The following is a 22,799-nucleotide window of genomic DNA, read 5'->3' as shown; positions in this document are numbered from 1 at the left end:
AGATCATGACCTGAACCGAAGTCACACGCTCACCCGACTAAGCCACCCAGGTGCCTCTGTCTTACAAATATTTTTTAAGAAGTTGGATAAACATGAAGCATATAATTAGAACCATTTGAGCTACAAATGTATTACTTTAAATGTCTATTGTAATTATAAAAATAAAAAGATACGAAAGATTTCAAATCATAAGTCATTGGAAATGTTAAAAATGATCCAAATTGAGTATCTGGAGATGAAGACCATGATGTCTGAGATGAAAAATTTACCAGATGGGATTAACAGATTAGACATTGAAGAAGAAAAGATTAATAAATTTGAGGGCATCATATTACAAACCAATTTGGAAAGGAGTTTGGCAGTTTCCTACAAACTTAAAAATATACTGACCATTCTTCATTTAGGTATTTACCCAAGAGAAAAAAAAGCATATGTCCTTCAAGACATGTACATTATTGTTCATGGCAATTTATTTCTAAAAGCACCAAACTGTAGAAAACCTCATATGCTTGTAAGCCAGTGGATGGGTAAACATTGTGGTATACCTATACTTAGTAATAAAAGAAATGCACTATTGTTACACACAACAATGTGAGAGAAGCTCAGACTACTTTGACTGAAAGAAGCCAGATTTCAAAAGTATATATTCTGCAATTTCATTTATGTAAAATTCTAGATAATTCTCAATAAACCATTGTTACAGAAATCAAAATCCTCAATTCTCTGGGGATGAAGTTAGGATAGTGTAGACGAATTACCAAGTGGCATAAGAAAACTTTGCAGGGGTCATGGATAAATTTACAATCTTGATTATGATGGTAGTTTTACTTTTTGAATATATTTGTCAAAACTTGTGAGATTGTAGATTTTAAATATATGCAGTTTATTTTATGTCAATCATAATAAAGCTGTTAAAGTTTTTTTTTAAAGAGCAAATAAAATCCAAAGTAAGTATAGAAGGAAACAAATTATATATGTGTATACACACACACAGAAATTAACAAAGCAGAAAATAGAAGAAGAATGAACAAAAAATAAAACTTCAAGCTGTTTTTTTTTGAGCGATGAATAAAATTGATAATTTACTTGGTACTGCGAATAAGAACAAAAGACCCACAAAGTTATTCATATTGGAAATGAAAGGAACCTGTAGACATTAAATAGGTTGTAAGGCAACATGAAGAACAAATTTATACCAGTAAATTAATGTTTGGCAGACTTTAAGAAACTATAAAAATTATATTAAAGGTACAAATTATAGCTGACAGAAGAATATTATAAAATCTGAATAGATGTACATCAGTTATTTAAATTGAATTGACAATCAAAGTCTTCCCACAAAGAAAATCTGGTATTAGATGGCTTCACTGGTAAAGTCTATCTAATATTTAAGGAAGAAATACTAGCAATCATTCATAAATCAAGGATGAAATATTTTCTAATTCATTTTGTGAAATCAGCATTATTCTAATACCAAAACCAGACAAAGGCATTATTGTAAAAGAAAGCTACAGACCAATATTTCTCACAATTATAGACGGAGAAATCCTTTACAAAGTATTTGCAAGTTGAATTCAGTAAAATGTAATAAAATATACACATACGTATATAATATACCTCATGGTCAAGTAAGTTTAGCCAGGAAAGCAAATCTTATTTAACAGCTTATAATTTATTCTTGTAATCTACCATATTAGAATAATAAATGAGAAAATTTATCTGATCATTACAGTAGGTGGAGGAGAAAGCATTTAATACCCATTCATGCTGTTAAAAAAACAAAACAACTAAACTCACAACTAGTAAGAATAGAAAGAAACTTTGTCAACCTCATAAAGCACATTGATGAAGAACATATAACTAATGTAATACTTCATAATTAAAGGCTAAATTCTTGACTCCTAAGATCAAGAACAATGCAAGGTCCACTCATAAAACATCTATTCAGCGCTTTGTAGAAGACATGCAAATAGCCAGTAAGCACACAAAAAGGTGTCCAGTGTTGTTAGTTATTATTAATCTTCAGGGAATATAAATTAAAGCCACAGTTCAAAACCACGCCCACTGGAAAGGCTAAAATACAAAAAGAAAGTTCTTATTCATAGTAATATGTGGCAACGGGAACTTTGGTGGAGTGCATGATGGTATAATCACTTTGGAAAAGTTTGGCAGTTTTTTTATAAAGTTGATCATACAATCTAACATTCCATTCTTAGGTATTCAAGAAAAATCAACACATATTTACAAAAGAGTTTTCACAATAAGTTCATAGTAGCTTTTTTTTTGCAGTAAGGAAAAAAAACAGAAACAACCCAGATGGTCATCAGCTGGTGAATGTATAAACATTGTGCTCTGTCCATATGTATTTTCTTTGCTGCTGTGTAACAAAGGCTGCAATTAGTATGTTACCTCAAGGCTCAATTAGGGAAGTGTATACACTTTTGCGATTACTAATGTGGTTGCTGACAGGATTTATTTCCATGTGGGCTGTTGAACTGAGAGACTCAGCTCTTCACTCACTCTTGGTTGGAGGCTTCTCTCCCTTCCTTATTATGTTTGTCTCTCCATATACCAATTCAAAACAAGACAGTTGGTTTCATCAGAGTGAACAAGTAAAGGGCAAGAGAGAGTGTGCTAAGAAGATGGAAACTGTAGTCTTGTAACCTATCTCAGAAGTCCACATCCCATCACCATTATTATATTGTCTTCATTAGAAGTAACTTGGTACAGCCCATGCTCACAGGGAGGGAATTACAAAGGACATGCATACCATGAGGTGGAGAGCATTGAAAGCCATTTCAGAAGCTGCCTATCTTACAATATAATAGAATACTACTAAACAATGAAAAAGAACTTTATTGGTACACACAGAAATATAGGTGAAGATCAAAAACATTATGCAGAGCAAAAGAACCCAGACATAAAAGATAACAGACAAAACTCATCTTTAGAGTAAGAAGGAAGAAGATCCATGGTTGGGTAGGGTTAGGTTTTTGTTTCAAAGAGGTATGAGTACCTTTTTGTGACATAGGAAATGTTCTTTATCTTAATTGTGGCAGTGGTTGCACTGGTGTATATATTTATCAAAACTCATGAGTGAGTTTTATTATATGTAAATCATAATCTAAGTTGGGATTTTGAAAAGTATGCTATTGAATTCAACGGCTTTTTTTAAAAAAAAACTTTTTCTAGTTTTATTGAGATATAATTGATAAGCAACACTGTATAAGTTTAAGGTGTACATCATAATGACTTACATATATTGCAAAATGATTACCATTATGAGCTTAGTTAACATCCATCATCTCATGTAAATACAAAAAAAAAAAAGCTTTTTCTCTCTGTGATAGGAATTCTTAGGATTTACTCTCTTAACAACTTTAGAATGTAGCATACAGTAATGTTAACTATAGTCATCATGTTATATATTACATCCCTAGTACTTATTTGTATAATAACTGGAAGTTCTACCATTGACCACCTTTGTCCCATTCCCCAACTCCCTACTTCTGGTTACTATAATCTGGTCTTTTTCCTTTGAGTTTCTTTTCTTTTCTTTTTCTTTTTTTTTTGGATTCCCCATGTAGTTGAGTTATACAGTATTATTAGTCTTTCTATGTCTGACTTCTTTGACTTAGCATAATGCCTTCAAGGTCCCATGTTGTCAAAAATGGCAGAATTTCCTTCCTTTTTTTAATGATTGAATAATATTGAAATGTATATATGCATAACAACCTCTTTATCCATTGATCTGTCAGTGGACACTTAGGTTGCTTCCATATTTTGGAAGATACTGGATATTCCATATGGAAGATATTCCATATTTTGGAAGCATTGTAGATAATGCTGCTATGAACATAAGGGTGCAGATATCTCTTTGACATAGTGTTTTTATTTCCTTTGGATATATTGTTGGATCATATGATAGTTCTATTTTTAATTTTTTGAGGACCCTCCATGCTGTTTTCTATAGTGGTTGTACTAATTTATAGTCCCACCAACGGTGTCCTTTTCTCCACATTTTTGCTGGCATTTGATAACAGCCATTCTAATAGACATGAGGTGATATCTCACTGTGGTTTTGACTTGTGTTTCCCTAATAATTTGTGATGTTGAGCACTTTTTTGTGTACCTATAGACCATTTGTATATCTTTTTTAGAAAAATATCTATTCAGGACCTTGGCCCATTTTTAATTGTGTGTGTTGCTGTTGTATTGTGAGCTCTTTATATATTTTGGGTAGTAACTCCTATCAGTTTGCAAATTCAGTGGACTGTTCTTGATGACATCTATATTATCTTCACATTTTTCAGGTAACATACCAGGGTGCTATAGTGTCAGTGCTATGTTGTGTTAAGATCTTTGGTATCAGGTAGACCCAGATATGAATACTGCCTCTGAAACTTGCTGCATTCTAGTGCTTCATTGACCTGAATTATTTCAGATATCCCTGAAACAATAACTACTGTCTATTGACAACCTATACTGGCCAGGCACTATGCTAAACATTTATGTGTGTATTACCTTAGTTAATACAATCAAAATAACTAACATTTTTATAGTCCCTTGTGTATATTGGGTACATACTGATACAAAACATTTCCCATGCCTTTACGTGATTTGACCCCAATGAAGGGTTGATAGTATAATTATCCCCATGTCACAGAAGAAATTGAGACCAACAGAGAATAAATTTTTAAAATATGAGGAACTCAGTTTGTTGTCAAGATTCTGGTTTTGTTTTCTGTTCCTTTCTACCAGGAATTATTTATGTGTTACCTAAGCTTGCTGCAAAGAGTAACTGGGTCTTCAACTTAAAATCTCTTTTTGTTTTTCCTTTAAGAAACTTCTTTTAGGTTATGAATGCTAAGAGTGTCTCCAAGAGTCTAAGTGGAAGGTGTCAGGTGAAGATCGGTTTCTAAGAGGAAAGCACTGGGCAGACTTATAAGAGCATAAGCCCAGTTCCAGACAAGTACTGTTCTAGAAATACCAACCTTAACCACAAGCGAAAATACAATGTTTATATGTATTTGATATAAAAAGTATGGCTCATTTTTCTACTATTTCCATAAATGGAACAATATTTTATCAGCAGTGACGTTTTTGAAGGCCAAGGTTGATAAAGTTTGTGCTTGTAAAATATATTGTGATGTTTAATCACTAATCAAAAGTGCCCAGATAGGAATTTTCTTTGGGGAAGTAAAACCATGTCACGAAGGCCATGAAGTTTTTGATTGTAGCATTGCTTACTTTGGCAACTGTGTTTCTATAGTACTTGGGTAGCATAAGCTTCCTCTCCCCACCCCCCACTGGCCACCATTTTTTTCCTTTATCAGCATGGAATTATTTTTCCTCTTTTAATATATGACATAATCAGTTCTTTCAGTATTCATTCACTTATTACAAATGGGATTGAACCTAAAAGTATAGACTAGCACCAACATAATAAAAGTTAAATACTTGTAATCTTTGTACATTCTGATTCAACAATCTATAGTTCCAGAAATTAGCTGATTGATTTACATGTAGACTTGATTCCTGAAAAATGATTTGTGGGCCACTGGGAAAACTTTGATTCCTCACTGTTTTTCATTAGCATCATGTTCATTTTTGCTTTTTATCTTTAAGTCTTTTGTCTTTTCTGAATAGAGTAACCTTTGGTTTGGCTCTCTTTCATAAACCAACTCTCCTTCAGGCTGAGTTTAAGTTTTCTCTCTCTCATTAAAGCCTTCTCTGACTATTTATCCAACATATTTTTTTTTTCTTTTTTGAAATTCTGTTGCCTTTCTCTTTAAAACAATGTAAGTTTTCTTCTAGATTATGTACATTAGCTTTATTTTTTCAGTTGCTTTTGTGGATGTTATCTCTTTTTATCTTTGGGCCCTGGAAATAGTTAAGAATAGCAATATTATTCCCCATTTTATGATGCAAAACCTAAGAATGGATATTTTATTTTTTTCAAGATAAGACTTTAATCCAAATCTTCATTCCAAAATCTGCTTTCCTTCTATAATACCTCAAGTTTTATACTTTACCTGCTATTCCTACCACATGCTGAGCATTTAGTGGTATTGTCAGTTGATTGGTTTAAAACAGATTATTTACCCCCAATCACTGATAACTATTTCTTTTAAAAAGATATGCAGTTAATTAACTAGTTAATTAATTGTAGAGTCTTTTATCAGAATTAATCTTGAAGCCTAAGTTCTCAAAGGGACATTTTATTTGATCAAGATTTGAAGTTTGGACTATGGAAATTTTTCTTATTTATTCATCAGAGAAATGTCACTGACTGTGCACCATATGCTTACTATTAAAGCTAGCCCTGGTTATAGACAAGTGATGATCGCATTATTTTGTTAGTAATATTCAGTCTTTTCTTATTTATACAGGAGAGATTAAACAGATTCTAGAAAATGAACTTCAGATACCTGTGTCTAAAATGCTGTTAAAAGGCTGGAAGACCGGAGATGTGGAAGACAGTGTGAGTTTCTTAATTGCCTAAAATAAAAGAATATGAAGTTATACAATTGACAAAATGGTGTATTAAAAAATGGTTTTTATTAGTTTTTATTACATATGACAGAAGTAGATTTTGGTAAAATAGTAACTTAGTTTAAAGAATCAGCAAACAGTGTTTTTCAAGTGAAAACATTTTCATGATAAACTAGCAGTAGTTTTGAATGAGTTAGGTATGTAATTGAAAACGGTATATGGCATATTTTTCATATTTCTAACTGTTATATAGGAGTTAGTTTGGCATTCTTTTTGAGAGCCTTTACTTTTTTCTCAAACCTCATAGGGTGTCATTAAGTACCCTGGAACAATAATGTACTAAACAATTACTTATTGACCTGAAGGAAGTCACATACAATGTATATATATATATGCCAAATATTGATAATAGAACAGAGATAATAATAGCAAATTTTTTAAATTTGGAAAATTTAAATGGTGAGAATCGTTGTTTACTTGGATAGTGGGAAGTGCATGGAATGAATTGTATTTTAAGAATTTCATAAAGTGTTGCCGTTATAAGGCAGTAGTTGCTATTCTTAAGGACCCAGCAGCAGCCTCAGGTATTAAATATTTCATACACTTTTTCTTTGACAGAGGAAGTGGGGACAGATGGAAAGGAAATGAATTAACTCTAAAGTTTTAGATGTTTGAGGTAGAAATAATTATCAAATCTTTTCATACTAGTTATTAACTTGATATTTCAGTATCTAGGCATAAACATAGAATCTTCAATTTTTGGTTCAGTTCTTTGTCAGTGACTTCTGGTAGACATTGTGCTTGTAAATATCTATATGTGAGTTCATTTGGTATATGGAGATGTTCTGAGTATTTAAATAAGATATTTACATGAATTTCACATTAGCAAGGTATTTATAGGTTTAGGTTTAAGTTAGTGATGTACTGTTTTAGGGGTCAGCAGCCTTTTTCTATACAGAAACAGGTTGTAAATCTTTTAGGCTTTGTGGGCAATATAGTCTCCCTTGCAGCTACTCAATTCTGTGTCATAGTGTGAAAGGAGCCACAGGCCATATGTGAAAATGTGAAGCGCTACTGTGTTCCAATAAATCTTTATGGATGCAGAAATTTTAATTTTATATAATTTCACATACTGCGAAATACTTTTTTAAAATTTTCAACCATTTAAAAATGTAAAAATTATTCTTAACTTACAGGCCATATATAAAGAGGCAATGACCTAGATTTGTCCCATAGGCATAGTTTGCTGACCGCTGGTGGGTGCTATATGGCTGTTGTAATTGAAACATAGGTTAAAAAAATAAAAAGAAGTGCTGCCTGAGTAAATCAACAACCTTGGCAGAAATAAAACACGAAAATGCATTAGTTTATATAGCTGTATCATTTATCTGTTCATTTACTGAGAAGCCTATGGATATGAATCAGTTGTACATGGCATTTTCAGTAGTTTGTAAAGAGAAAGACGATTATTTTGAAAATGTTCTTAAAGCTATCTGTTCTAATATTTGAACATAGTCTTTTGTTACCAACAATATTTTCAGTTTCTGTATACTCTTTTCCCAAGATGATTTCTGATATTCCTATGCCATTAATTTTCTGATTGCTCCTGAATGTATATTTCCAGGTTATACTGTTGTGAATTCATTTATCCAAATTGGTAATTCACTTTTGTACTTGCATACCTTATTAACATCTTTAAGTTAACATGTTTAAAATGGGGCTCTTGGTTTTTCTTCCCATGCCATTTCTCTATCAGTTTCCCTCCAATAAATGGCAGCACTGTATAGCCACTAATGAATACAAAAACATGGGCATCCAGTCTTTTCCCATTTCAAATAACACCTAATCCTTTGGTAAGTGCTATAACATCTGTCTCCAAAATATACCTCAACTGTGGTCACATTTCAGTATTTTTATTCCACTGCCTAATCCAAGCCATTAGCATCTCATGCCTGGATCAATGCAATAGCTTCATCATTGATTTCCCAGCATTTTTCTTGAGTTCTTCCTTACATTCTCCACATAGCAGCCAGAGTGATCTTTTAAAAACATAAATTGAATTATATAACTCTGCTGTTAAAACATAGTTTTTTATTGCACTTTAAATAAAACTCGCCGTGGTTCAAAAGGCATTGTATTATTTACCCACTGTTCACCTCTACAACCTTTAGCCTTCCTTTTACCCTCACTTTACATGATGCAGCCATAGAAACCTCCTTTTAATTCTTCTAATAGGCCCAAGCCCTTTATGTCTTTACCTGTCCCTTTAACTGCTTGGAATGCTTTATCCCCAATTCTTCATATGGGTACTCTATTTCATCCTTCAAGTCTCAGTTTAAACATTACTTTCTCTAACAGGCCTCTGTATAAAACTAGGTTCCCATCCCAGCATTCTCCATCATAGTACCTTGAGCAAATGTTTGTGGAATGAATGAAGGAATGAATGAATAAAAGTATCCATTTATTTAATTATGCCATGTGTGGTTTGAGAGGGAAGATTCAGTGGAAAATCTATGGATGATAGCATAGCAAAAGGTAGTAGTTACCATCCAAATGATAAGAGTATTTACAGTAATCCACCAAGTAAAAAAATGAAAGATGAAAAGGTAAAAATAACTTTCCTGTGTATGCAGGTGTTTTGCTTGCATGTTATAGCTCTGTAAAGGTCACACATCAATTTCAAAAGGGCTTACACATATTTTAAAGATTCAGAACATAAAGGTTTCTGTACAGATTGTAAACTTATGAGTAATTGCCTAACATAATATTTTTGCAGACCATGCATTACAAACCATTAATGGGTTGTAAAGTGACATGAGTGGGTTATAGCCCACATTAAAAAACCAAATAGAATAGAAGATGTCAGAGTATTTTGCAAACAGTAAGGGTAAGTATTTTTATTTATTTAACAGATAGCTAATATGAGTCAACAGTAAATCCCAGTGTCCTTGTATACTTATAGTAAGATGGACCTTCTTGGAGTGGGATCAAGAATGAATTCTATACTTGGGTAAGATCAGCCTCCCTATGTGTCTCTACTTTCATCTGTAGGGTTAAGAGAGATTCCTAGACATCGCACCCCACCTTGCTTTCCAACACTTTCAGCCTGGACATTATTATTTGATTGTACCACAACTAATTTCATTACATCTCTTCCTGCTGTTTATGCTGGTCACTACAAGGAGTTTAAGATTCTCATATCATCCCTCACTAAAATTTCCATAGCTCACATCTGTCTCTAGCCTTTTCCTCTACAATGCCTGGGACCCTGTGTTATTCCCTGTGGAACTAATTTTATTATTAGCAAAATTCCTTCTGTTGTCAACCTCTTCCCTGCACATTCCCTCCACCATCTTCCTCTGACTGAAATCTGCCTTCCTGAGGACATTGTTTCTTTGTAGCCTTCTCCGTGTTCATTGCTTTTCCTTAGCAGCCATCATAACAGTGGACTAACTGGTAAAATATGTGTCCTTATTGCTCCTCACTTCCACTTCTGGACCTTTATCAGTCCTTCTCTAAAAATCTTCAGCTTTGAATTTGATGTCAAAAGATCATCACCTACTTATTGAGGTGTTTCCCCTCATTTCCTGATTGGTCTAGAATTGCTCTCTGTCTTCTTTTTTTTTTAATGTCATGCAGTATGTATGTATTTTTTTAAATTTACATCCAAGTTAGTTAGCATGTAGTGCAATAATGATTATAAGAGTAGAATCCTGTGATTTATCCCCTACATATAACACCTAGTGCTCATCCCAACAAGTATCTTCCTTAATGCCCCTTGCCCACTTAGCCCTTCCCCCCACCCACAACCCCTCCAGCAACCCTCAGTTCTTTCTCTATATTTGAGTCTCTTATGTTTTGTCCCCCTCCTTGTTTTTATATTATTTTTCTTCCCTTCCCTTATGTTCATCTGTTTTGTATCTTAAATTCCACACGAGTGAAATTATATGATATTTGTCTTTCTCTGACTAATTTTGCTTAGCATAATGCACTTTGCTTCCATCCACGTTGATGCACATGGCAGGATTTCATTCTTTTTTGATTGTCAAGTAATACTCCATTTTGTGTATACACACACACACACACACACAGACACACACACACAACACACAGTGGGCTCTTTCCCACTTGTTCTCTTAGCCAACAATGGCCATTATTGATAGCACTGCTATAAACATTGGGGTGGATGTGACCCTTCGAAACAGCACACCTGTATCCTTTGAATAATACCTAGTAGTGCAATTGTTGGGATGTAGGGTAGTTCTATTATTAATTTTTTGAGGAACTTCATACCGTTTTCCACAGTGGCTACACCAGTTCGCATTCCCACTAGCAGTGCAAAAGAGATCTTTCTCTACATCCTTGCCAACATCTGTCATTGCCTGCATTGTTAATTTTAGTCATTCTGACAGGTGTGAGGTGGTATCTTATTGTGGTTTTGATTTGTATTTCCCCCCCTTTTTTTTAAATTACATTTCCTTGATGATGAGTGGTGTTCGGCATTTTTTCATGTGTCTGATAGCCATCTGGATGTCTTCTTTGGAAAAGTGTCTATTCATGTCTTTTGCCCATTTCTTCACTAGATTATTTGTTTTTTGAGTATTGAGTTTGATAAATTCTTTATAGATTTTGGATACCAACCCTTTATCTGTCATTTGCAAATATCTTCTCCCATTCCTTTGGTTGCCTTTTAGTTTTGCTGATTGTTTCCTTCATCATGCAGAAGCTTTTTATTTTTATGAGTTCCCAATAGTTTATTTTTGCTTTTATTTCCCTTGCTTCTGGAGATGTGTTAAGAAGTTGCTGCAGCCAAGGTCAAAGAGGTTTTTGCCTGCTTTCTCCTTGAGGATTTTGATGGCTTCCTGTCTTATATTTAGGTCTTTCATCCATTTTGAGTTTGTTTTTGTGTGTGGTGTAAGAAAGTGGTCCAGGTTCATTCTTCACGTTGCTGTCCAGTCTTCCCAGCATCATTTGCTGAAGAGACTGTCTTTATTCCATTGGATATTTGTTCCTGCTTGTCAAAGATTAGTTGGTCATAAATTTGTGGGTCCATTTCTGGGTTCTCTATTCTGTTTGACTGGTCTAAGTGTCTGTTTTTGAGCCAGTATTATACTGTCTTGATGACTACAGCTTTGTAATACATCCGGAATTGTGATGCCTCCAGCTTTGGTTTTCTTTTTCAGGATTGTTTTGGCTCCTCGGGGTCTTTTCTGGTTCCATACACATTTTAGGATTGTTTGTTCCAGCTCTGAAGAATGCTGGTTTTTTTTTGATAGGGATTGCATTGAATATGTATATTGCTTTAGGTAGTATCGACATTTTAACAATATTTGTTCTTCCAATCCATAAGCATGGAATATTTTTCCATTTTTTTGTGTCTTCTTCAATTTCTCTCATAAGCGTTCTACAGTTTTCAGTGTATAGATTTTTCACTTCTTTGGTTAGGTTTATTCCCAAATGTTTTATGGTTTTGGGTGCAATTGTAAATGGGATTTTTCCCTTAATTTCTCTTTCTGTTGTTTCATTATTAGTGGATAGAAATGCAACCGATTTCATTGATTTTATATCTTGCAACTTTGCTGATTTCATGGGTCAGTTCTGGCAAGTTTTTGGTGGAATCTTTTGGGTTTTCCACATAGAATATCATATGGTCTGTGAAGAGTGAAAGTTTGACACTCTCCTTGCCAATCTGGATGCCTTTTATTTCCTTTTGTTGTCTGATGCTGAGGCTAAGACTTCCAATAGTGTGTTGAATAACAGTGGTGAGAGTGTACTTCCCTGTCATGTTCCTGACCTTAGAGAGAAAGCTCTCAGTTTTTTCCCCATTGAGGATGAGATTAGCGTTGGGTCGTTCAAATATGGCTTTTATGATCTTGAGGTATGATCCTTGTATCCCTACTTTCTTGAGGGTTTTTATCAAGAAAGGATGCTGTATTTTGTCAAATGCTTTCTCTGCATCTAATGAAAGGATCATGTGGTTCTTATTCTTTCTTTTGTTGAGGTGATGTGTCACATTGATTGATTTGCAGATATTGAACCAGCCCTGCCTCCCAGGTATAAATGCCACTTGATCACAATGAATAATCCTTTTAATGTATTGTTGACTCCAGTTGGCTAGTATCTTGTTGAGGATTTTTGCATCTATGTTCATCAAGGAAATTAGTCCATAGTTCTCCTTTTTAATGGGGTCTTTGGTTTCTGAATCAAGGTGATGCTGGCCTTGTAGCATGAGTTTGGAAGTTTTCCTTCCATTTCTGTTTTTGGAACAGCTTCAAAAGAATAAGTGTTAACTCTTCTTTAAATGTTTGGTGGAATTCACCTGCAAAGCCATCTGGCCCTGGACTCTTGTTTTGGGGGAGGTTTTTTATTACTATTTAAATTTCTTTACTGGTTATGGATCTGTTCAAACTTTCTATTTCTTCCTGTTTCAGTTTAGATAATTTATATGTTTCTAGGAATTTGTCCATTACTTACAGATTGCCCAATTTATTGGTATATAATTGATCATAATATTCTCTTATTATTGTTTGTATTTCTGCTGTGTTGGTTATGATTTCTCCTCTTTCATTCTTGATTTGATTTACTTGGGTCCTTTTTCTTTTTGATCAAACTGGCTAGGGATTTATAATTTTGTTAATTCTTTCAAAGAACCAACTCCTTGTTTCATTGATCTTTTCTACTTTATTTATTTATTTATTTTTTATTTTTTTTAAATTTATTTATTTTTTTCAGATAGCATTGATTTCTGCTCTAATCTTTATTATTTCCCATCTTCTGCTGGTTTTGAGTTCTTTTTGCTGTTCTTTTTTTCAGCTCTTTAAGGTTTAAGGTTAGGTTGTATATCTGAGATCTTTTTTCCTTCTTTAGGAAGGCCTGGATTACTATATACTTCCCTGTTGTGACCACCTTTGCTACATGCCAGTGGTTTTGATCAATCTTGTTATCATTTTCATTTGCTTCAATGTACTTTTTAAACTCCCCTTTAACTTCTTGGTTAACCTGTTCATTATTTAATAGAATGTTCTTTAATCTCCAAGTATTCATGGTCTTTCCAAATTTTTTCTTGTAGTTGATTTCAAGTTTCATAGTGTTGTGGTCTGAAAATATGCATGGTATGATCTTGATTTTTTTGTACTTGTTGAGGGCTGATTTGTGTCCCAGTATATGATCTATTCTGGAGAATGTTCCATGTGTACTTGAGAAGAATGCATATTCCACTGCTTTAGAATGAAATATTCTGAATATCTGTTAAGTCCGTCTGGTCCAAGATGTCATTCAAAGCCATTGTTTCCTTGTTGATTTTCTGCCTAGATGATCTGTCCATTGTTGTAAGTGGGGTGTTGAATTCCCCTACTATAATAGCATTATTATCAATGAGTTTCTTCATGTTTGTGATTAATTGGTTTATATATTTGGGTGTTTCACGTTGGGGCATAACTGTTTACAATTGTTAGGTCTTGATGGATAGACCCCTTAATTATGATATAATGCCCTTCTTCATCTCTTGTTACATTCTTTAAAAAAAATTTTTTTAACGTTTATTTATTTTTGAGAGAGAGGGAGAGAAAGAAAGAAAGGAAGGAAGAAAGGACGAACGAACACGAGCAGGAGAGGGCCAGAGAAAGATGGAGACGCAGAATCTGAAGCACCTCCAGGCTCTGAGCTGTCAGTACAGAGCCCAACTGGGGCTTGAACCCACAAGCTGTGAGATCATGACCTGAGCCAAAGTTGGACACTTAACTGACTGAGCTACCCAGGTGCCCCTACATTCTTTATTTTAAAATCTACATTGTCTGATATAAGTGTGGCTACTCTGGCTTTCTTTTGGCGACCATTAGCATGATAGATGGTTCTCCATACCCTTACTTTCAATATGAAGATGTCCTTAGATATAAAATGGGTCTTGTAAACAGCATATAGAAGGATCTTTTTTTTCTTATCCATGCGATACCCTGTGTCTTTTGATTGGAGCCTTTAGCCCATTGACATTAGAGTGAGTACTGAAAGATATGAATTTATTGCCATTTTTTGCCTGTAGAATTGAAGTTTCTGATAGTGTTCTCTGGTCCTTTGTTGTCTTTGTTGCCTTTGGTCTATTTTTGGTTTTGTTTTTTGTTTTGTTTTGTTTTTTCATCTTTTCTCCCCTCAAAGAGTCCCTCTTAAAATTTCTTGCAGGACTGGTTTAGTGGTCATGAATTCCTTTAGTTTTTGTTTGGGAAACTCTTTATCTCTCCTTTTATTTTGAATGGCAGCCTTGCTGGGTAACGAATTCTTGGCTGCATGTTTTGTTTTTTTTTTTTACATAAAAGATCATTTATTTATTTATATAACAATCTCCATTTTGTCTTCCAAAAATCGGATTATTTATACCTAAGGCACCATACTAAGTTTAAGTCACTCACTCTTTGATAAAGTAATTGAACACTAGCTAAGCTGCATAGGCTTTCTAAGGTATAGATTCACACTAAATATTCTTATAAGTGTGAATCTATAAAATAAAGAGGATAACATTTATCAACAGGCCATATTTTTATACATATAATTGTGCAAGTTACAGTGTTTTCGGTTAGGGAGAGGGAGGATAGGATAAAAAAAGTGCAACTTTGGCTGCATGTTTTTATGGTTCATCACATTTAATATATCCTGCCACTCCTTTCTAGCCTGCCAAGTTTCTGTGTATAGGTCTGCTGTGAACCTGATCTCTCTTCCCTTATAGGTTAAGGATTTTTTTCCCCTTGCTACTTTCATAGTTCTTTCGTTGTCTGTGTATTTTGTGCATTTGACTATGATATGCCTTGTTGATGGTCGTTTTTTGTTGACTCTAATGGGAGTTCTCTGTACTTGTTGGATTTTGATGTCTGTGTCTTTCCACAGTTTAGGAAAGTTTTCTGCTATGATTTGCTCACATAAACCTCCCACCCCTTCTGTCTTTCTCTTCATCTTCTGGGACTCCTTTGTTTCAGATGCCTTTCTTTTTTAATGAGTCACTGAGTTCTCTATGTCTTGTATCGTGCTTTTTTGCCTTACTTTCCCTCTTTTTTTCCTGCATCATTATTCTCCATAATTTTGTCTTCTATATCACTGATTCGCTGCTCTGATTCATCCACCCTTACTGCTGTGGCATCCATTCGAGATTGCATGTCACATATAGCATTTTTAATTTTGTCCTGACAAGATTTTACTTCTTTTATCTCTGCAGAAAGGGATTCTATGCTTTTTTCAACTCCAGCTAATATTCTTATTATTATGATTCTAAATTTTAGTTCAGACATCTTGCTTATATCTGTGTTAAGTCCCTGGCTATCCTTTCTTCCTGTACTTTCTTTTGAGGTGAATTCCTTCATTTTGTCATTTTGGAGGAAGGAAAAGTATTAGTGAAATAAAAAAATAAAAGTTTCAAAATTAAAACCAACAGAAAAAATCAAATAAAGGGAGCTAGATGCTAGGTGTGCTCTGGTCTGGTTTTTGAAAGAAGCTTATAGAATAGAGAAAAAAGGGGAAGAAAAGAAAAAAAAGGTAAAACATTTAAAAAAAATTATACAATAAAATAGAATAGAATGAAATGAAGAAAGTAAAATAGAATAAAAAAATTTACAAGAGAATATAGTAAAAAATTTTTGTAAAAATGGGAAATAAAAATAAATTCTTTCTGTATCCAAGAATAAGAGAAAAAGAAAAGGGGGGGAAAACACCAAATAGATGGACCAGGAAACAGAAGAAAATCTGAATGAAATTACATCCGGTTTCCCCTAGAAGTCTAAATGTGAAGCACTTTATAGTCCTTACACTAAGCAGAGAGAGAGACTTGTGTTGGTCTCCTAGGGCCTGAGCTTGGTTGGCGCAGTTGGTTGGAGCCTGGTGCAAGGGCTCTCTTCTCCACTAATTGGCACTGTTTAGCTTACTGGGGTGGATTGGTTGGCAGGCATGCATGTCTATGCGAATGCATGGGAGAGGTGAAAATGGGGTCACCCAGCTTCTCTGGCTCTGGAACTCTGTGCTCTCACAGACCAGCAGTCAAGCACCCCACCTTTGTCTTTGGCTTCCATTCACTCCCTACTTCTACACTGTCTGTGTCCATGCTGTCAGCCTGTCAGGCAGAAGCTCCCTCCTGAATTATATCTCATATGGGGCTGTGTTTCCAAATCCCTCACTTTTGAGAAACCTGTGGCTTGGACCCCCTCTGACCCTATGGGGGAGGGTCTCGCTGGGCAATGGCCAGGTGCCCGCTTGCCCCTTGGGAACATGCATGTGGCTATGCTGTTGCAGAAGTTCAGAGATTGTAGACAGGTGCCTGCCTGCCGCAGAAAAAGTTTGGGTAATTGCATAGCAGCAGAGGTTCAGGGCTTATGGCAGAACACAACATACAGCCAGTGCCAGGTTTCATCACACCATGGTGTCTTTGTTCCAATATGAGTGAACATGGCTGTTCTCCAGGGTCTGTTGGGACCTTTGCTTGTGGAGAGACTGTATAGCCTCTACCAAATGCTCTCGTAGGAGGAGAACCACTTCTCCTCCTATGGCCCTCAGACCTCTCAGACCTCGTGTTCCAGGGGATTCACCTTTCTCTATCCTAATTCTTGGTAATTTAAATATCTTTGTAAATGGTTCTTCCAGTACCTCGGACTCTTAGTTTCTTGAATTTCTTTCCTACAGAGGTCTTTTTTTCTCCAACCTGTATCAGCTATATCTCCCATTCTCCTATCATTTAATTATAATTCTCAAATCTTAATTTGAGGCTTTGATTTTCTGCTTACCATATCTCATCTTTCTAGCTCGTTTCCTTTGGTGTCCTAACTCCAGCAGTTCTTCAACACTACTTAGGCTTCTAATCCATTGTTTCTACCATCTGCTCAAGATGATTACCTCTTTCATGTTTTTTCTTCCTTCCTTACAGTGGGTTAAATCCCACGGTTAATCATTATAATCACTTTCTTGTGTATAATCCCAACTCTTTCTTTAAAGATCCTGCATGACAAAAATCCTTACTTTTGATAAATCCAACTCCATCTATTCTGTGCCTTACAGCTAAAAGTGGCTGCAGACAAATAAAATCATGGTGTTGGTGTACCTTTAAATTCATGACCATGGTCTTTAGAGAGCCCCTTACTGTTGCTAGGCAGTAGCAGTATATTTACCTGGTTTATCTACACTCCTAAATGGTTATTTTGTACTTGTCCTCTCCTCAGGCCTTTAAAGCACCTTTCCCTTATTCTCACTCTCAACTGATGCCTTTCTTTCCTGTTTTGTTTCATTGACAAAATAAAGGCAATATAAGCAAAATTCTACAAATTCCCAGCTTGGTCTCTGTTTACTTACCTGCATTTTACAAAAGTATTCTCCTTTTGTTACTCTAGATGGCTTGTCCAGTCTCCTATTGAAGACCAGGCCTCCATGTTTGCTTTGGATTGCATTCTTTATCCCCTCTGGCCTATTCAAGGATTTGACCTAATTCTTCCCTGTGTTTCCTGCATCATTGGTATTTTTCTCTAATAGACCATTACCTCTAGTAGAGCATAACCACAAACATAATGTTATGTCTTCTATTTTTCTTCCCCTTCTAATAATCACTGCATTCCTCTAGTCCCCTTGATAACAAAACTTTCCCCAGAGAGTTGTTTATATTTCTTGTCTCTAATTTATTTATCCCCATTTCTCCTTAGCCCAATCTAAGCAAAGAATTGCTAGTGCTTCTGTCAAAGTCACCAGTGAAGTGACCACGTGACTAAATTCAGTGGTAATCTTGTCCAGTGTAATGACTTTTAAGTGCATCTATATGCACAGTTTTATATCTTTAGTTTATATTTCCACTCCAGACCTGTTCCCGGCTTTCCAGATTGATATATCCACTTGCTTATCTTCTCCATTTAAATGCTTGATACACATTTCAAACTTACCTGCCCAAAATGGAAGTCCTCATCTTCAGTCTTGCCTTTGAATTGATACCAACTTCATCTTTCCAGTTACTCAGTCTAAAATCTTTAGGATCATTACTGACTCCTTTCTGTTAGAAACTGTATCCAATATGTCGGGAAATCTCTTTGATACTATTTTCAAAATATATCCAGAATCCAGCTATTTTACATCGCTTCTATCACACTGGCATAAACCATTATCATCCTTATCTTAGTATATTCCATTAGTCTCTTCTGTGCTTCTGTCCTTCTCTGCCAACCCCTTCCCAAGTGTTTTCAACACAGCTAACAAATTTATGTATGTATGTATTATTTAAATGATTCATTTTAACGTGAATCATTTAAGTATCCTGTCACTTCAGTAGTTTCCCATTTCATTCAGAGTAAAAGTCAAAGCCCTTACATTAGCCTAAATACCTCAACATATTTCCTGTCCTTACCATCACTGTTCTTTCTGTGACCCATCTCAGTCAGTGCTCATTTGACTTCAGTTACATTAGACTCCTTGTTGTTCATTAAGTATTTTGTGCTGGTTGTTTTCTTTGCCTGAAATATTCTTTTTCTGTATATTCTCATGGTTTACTTCCTCACCTCTTTAAGTCTTTGCTCAAAAGCCATATTCCCCACGTGAGAACCACCCTCACCACCCAGTGTAAAATTACATAACTCACACCCCCATATTCTTCACCCTCCCTTTCCTGATTTATGTTTATTCCAAAGAATTATCAAGTTTTAATATTCAACTATATAGGTTGCTAACTTTATTTGTTCCTACTAAACTGTAAAACTCTATACCATCAGGGGATTTAGACTGTTCTGTTCACCACTATACCCTCAGTGTTTACAATTGTCCTGTCACAGAGTAGGTAGCTCAGTAAGTATCTGTTTAATAAATATGTATGCCCTGGGTTACGATGTAAAGATGTAAAATGTGTTTCTTAATATGTTTTTCTGTCAAAAAAAAAAGTTTGAAGTATGTTAGTAAGTTTTTACCATCAAGTTAGGAGTGCAAAAGGTATGTAGGGTTTTTATGGCAAAAAGTTGTACTAAAGTTTTGTGTGGCTTTCAAGATATAGTTCAGATGTATCACAAGAGTAGTTTATTCACCCTAGATGGAATATTTTAACAAAAAAATTCTCTGGAGTAAGAGTTAAGGTACCCAGGTAACACTTACTAGATCTCTTACCCAAGTCAGTTTACTTCTTGGGCTGCAGTTCCTTATCTTTAAAGTCTTTGGGTTGAGGTGCTTGCTTATAATCTTTTCTAGGTCTTGTGATCTCTGAAAACCTACAGTATGCTAATTTTTGTTATAATGATCCTTGAAGAAGTGCGTATTAGTTTCAAGGATATACTTCTTTAATGAAGAAATTAATGACTCTTAGCTGTGTTCTTATCTAGTTGTATTTCATCATGAGCTAAAGAATTTGCGTTTTATCTTTAATGTTCATACTTATATGCTCACTTGTATATGGGAGAAACAAATTATTTGGATTCAGTCGTTCTGCTTTATCATATTTAGGAAATTATCAAAAGATGAAAAGGTAAGCTATAATATTGAAAAATTTTCAAGAACTTTAGGGAAAAAATGAATAATGTACAATCAACAGTCATTTTTTTTGTTTTGTTTTTAATTTTTCTTTTCCAGACGGTCTTAAAATCGCTACATTTGCCAAAAAACAACAGTCTTTATGTCCTTACACCAGACTTGCCACCACCTTCATCATCTAGTCATGCTGGGTAAGGTGTTTACTTTTCCTGGGAGTCTGAAATGGAAAGCTTGATTGTTACATTGCTTTAAGCTGTATGTAAATATCAAAATGAAATCAAATCAAAATCTTGTTGAAGCATAAACTTACCACCAACTATTAACTATATAAAATTTCAAACTATTTTGGTCTGGATGGTTTGTTTGATTTTAGTGGTGGAATTTTTTTCCAAAGAAAATCTTTAGCAAAACTCCATTATGGAAAAAATAGTCAAAAATGGTACTGCTCTGGGGTGTCTGGGTGGCTCACTTGGTTAAACGTCTGACTCAATTTGGCTGAGGTCATGATCTCAGAGTCCTGAGATTGAGCCCCATGTCAGGCTCTGTGTTGAGCACTGAACCTCATTAACATTTTCATTCTCTGCCCCTCCCCAGCTTGTTCCATCTCCCTCTCTAAAATTAAAAAAAAAAAAAAGTGCTGCTCTGTTTGAAGGGGAGGGACTAGTATTAGAAGGAAGAGATTGAGTAAATGGAACTCTAGCTTTCCCCATGGCTAAAGAAGGCATACTTTTGAGGGAAGTTCATCAGGTCCTGCAGAATAGGGTTTGAAAAGCACTGATACATTTTTGTTAAGCTTTTCTATTTGAAATAAAGAATCTTATCCTTTTTTCATTATTCTTGAAACTCAAGACATTTATAGAATGATTAAAATATTTTAATATTAAATTATATATTACATTGTTAATGCTAGATAAAGCAAACTGATCCAAAGTAAATGATTATGCCAGTAATAGAGTCATAATGTTTGTGAGTACAGTATCACTCCAGAACTACATTTGTTTTTAGATTTTCATAATTTTTATACATGTTTCTTTCTTTCTTAATACAATTTGGTGATTTTGTGTGGTAGAGACCTGTGTGCTTAAACTATGAATATTGTCAACCTTTTCCCCTCCCACCTATGAAATATCTTTATTATTATGTATTAAAAGGAAAAAATTACTCTTTTTCTCTCATACACTATTCACAGAATACTTCTGGCTATGAAATGTGTGGTGTTCTTTCCCTCCCACACCAGGCAGTTTTTCAATGCCAGTTCTACAATTTTAATTTAATTCTGATATTATCTACCTGAAGACAGCATAAAATCCCATAGGTTCGGGGCTTAGTCCTCTAAAATTGTCCCCACATTAGACACAAGTTCAATATTTGGAAATATTCCTTCCTTTTCTATTTTTTGGAATAGTTTGAGAAGAATAGGTAATAGTTCTTCTTTAAATATTTGGTAGGCTTCACCTATGAAGCCATCGGGTCCTGGGCTTTTGTTTTTGGGAGTGTTTTGATTACTGATTCAATTTCTTTGCTGGTAAGTGGTCTGTTCAAACATTCTATTCATGTTTCAGTTTGGGTAGGTTATGTTTCTAGAAACTTACCTATTTCTTCTGGGTTGTCCAATTTGTTGGCACATAGTCTTTCATAAAATTCTCTTATAATTGTGCTCCTGTGGTGTTTGTTGTTACTTCTCCTCTTTCCTTTGTGATTTTATTTGGGTCCCTTTTTTTTTTTTCTTGATAAATCTGGCTAGAGGATTATTAATTTTACTGATTTTTTTTTTTTTTTTTTCCCCAAAGAACCAGATCCTGGTTTCATTGATATGTTCTGTTGTTTTTTTAAGTTTCTTTATCATTTATTTATTCTCTAATCTTTATTATTCCCTTCCTTTGACTGGTTTTAGGTTTTGTTTGTTCTTTTTGTAGCTTTAGGTATAAGGTTAGGTTGTTTATTTGACATTTTCTTGCTTTTGAGGTAAGCCTGTTTTGCTGTAAACTTCCCTCTTAGAACCATTTTTGCTGCATCCCAAATGTTTTGAACCATTGTATTTTCATTTTCATTTGTTTCCATGTACCTTTTAATTTCTTCTTTTATTTCTTTGTTGATTCATTCATTGTTTCATAGCATGTTATGTAATCTCTATGTATTTCTGCGCTTCCCAGACTTTTTTTTCATGTGATTGGTTTCTAGTTTCATAGCTTTCTGGTCAGAAAACATGCATGGTATGACTTTGATCATTTTAAATTTGACAAGACCTGTTTTGTGGATCTCTTCTGGAGAATGTTCCATGGGAACTTGAGAAGAATATGTATTCTGCTATTTTAGGATAAGATGTTCTGAATATATCTGGTAAATCTCTCTGGTCTATTGTGTCATTCAAAGCCATTGTTTCTTTGTTGATATTCTGTTTAGATTATCTATCCATTGATGTAAGTGGGGTGTTAAATTCTCTTCCTAGTATTGTATTTTCCTTGATTAGTTCCTTTATGTTTGTTAGTAACTATTTTAGGTCTATCTAGTAACTATTTGGGTCTATCCATTATAGGTGTATAAAATTTATAATTGTTATATTTTGTTGGATTGTCCTTTTTATTATTATATATATAGTCTCTTCCTTTGTCTTTTGTTATAGTCTTTGTTTTAAACTTTATTTTGTCTGATAAAAGTATTACTAATATGGCTTTCTTTTGACAATTTGCATGATAAATATTTCTCCATCACCTCACTTTCAATGTGCTGGTGTCTTTAGGTTGGATTATTTTGTCCATCTATGTATTGTCATTTTATTACTTGTTTTGTGTTTGTTTCTGAAGATTTTCTCTGATCCTTTCCTGTCTTTCTATCTCTCATGGTTT

General features: G+C 34.5%; 1 protein-coding gene across 4 annotated transcripts in view; it reads left to right on the top strand.

Moving 5' to 3' along the window:
* FAF1 (Fas associated factor 1) overlaps nt 1–22,799 on the top strand; it is a 514,293-nt gene that overhangs the window by 202,401 nt on the left and 289,093 nt on the right. For all 4 annotated transcript variants that reach the window (XM_042951186.1, XM_042951190.1, XM_042951187.1 and 1 more), the window contains 2 exons: nt 6,393–6,484; nt 20,053–20,144. In XM_042951186.1, the coding sequence (XP_042807120.1) occupies nt 6,393–6,484; nt 20,053–20,144 (184 nt within the window). The remainder of the gene's footprint in view (nt 1–6,392; nt 6,485–20,052; nt 20,145–22,799) is intronic.

The sequence above is a fragment of the Panthera leo genome, chromosome C1, assembly GCF_018350215.1.
Source record: "Panthera leo isolate Ple1 chromosome C1, P.leo_Ple1_pat1.1, whole genome shotgun sequence".
Lineage (NCBI taxonomy): Eukaryota > Metazoa > Chordata > Mammalia > Carnivora > Felidae > Panthera > Panthera leo.
The sequence above is the reverse complement of the archived record's forward strand: the minus strand, read 5'-3'. Positions and strand labels throughout refer to the sequence as shown.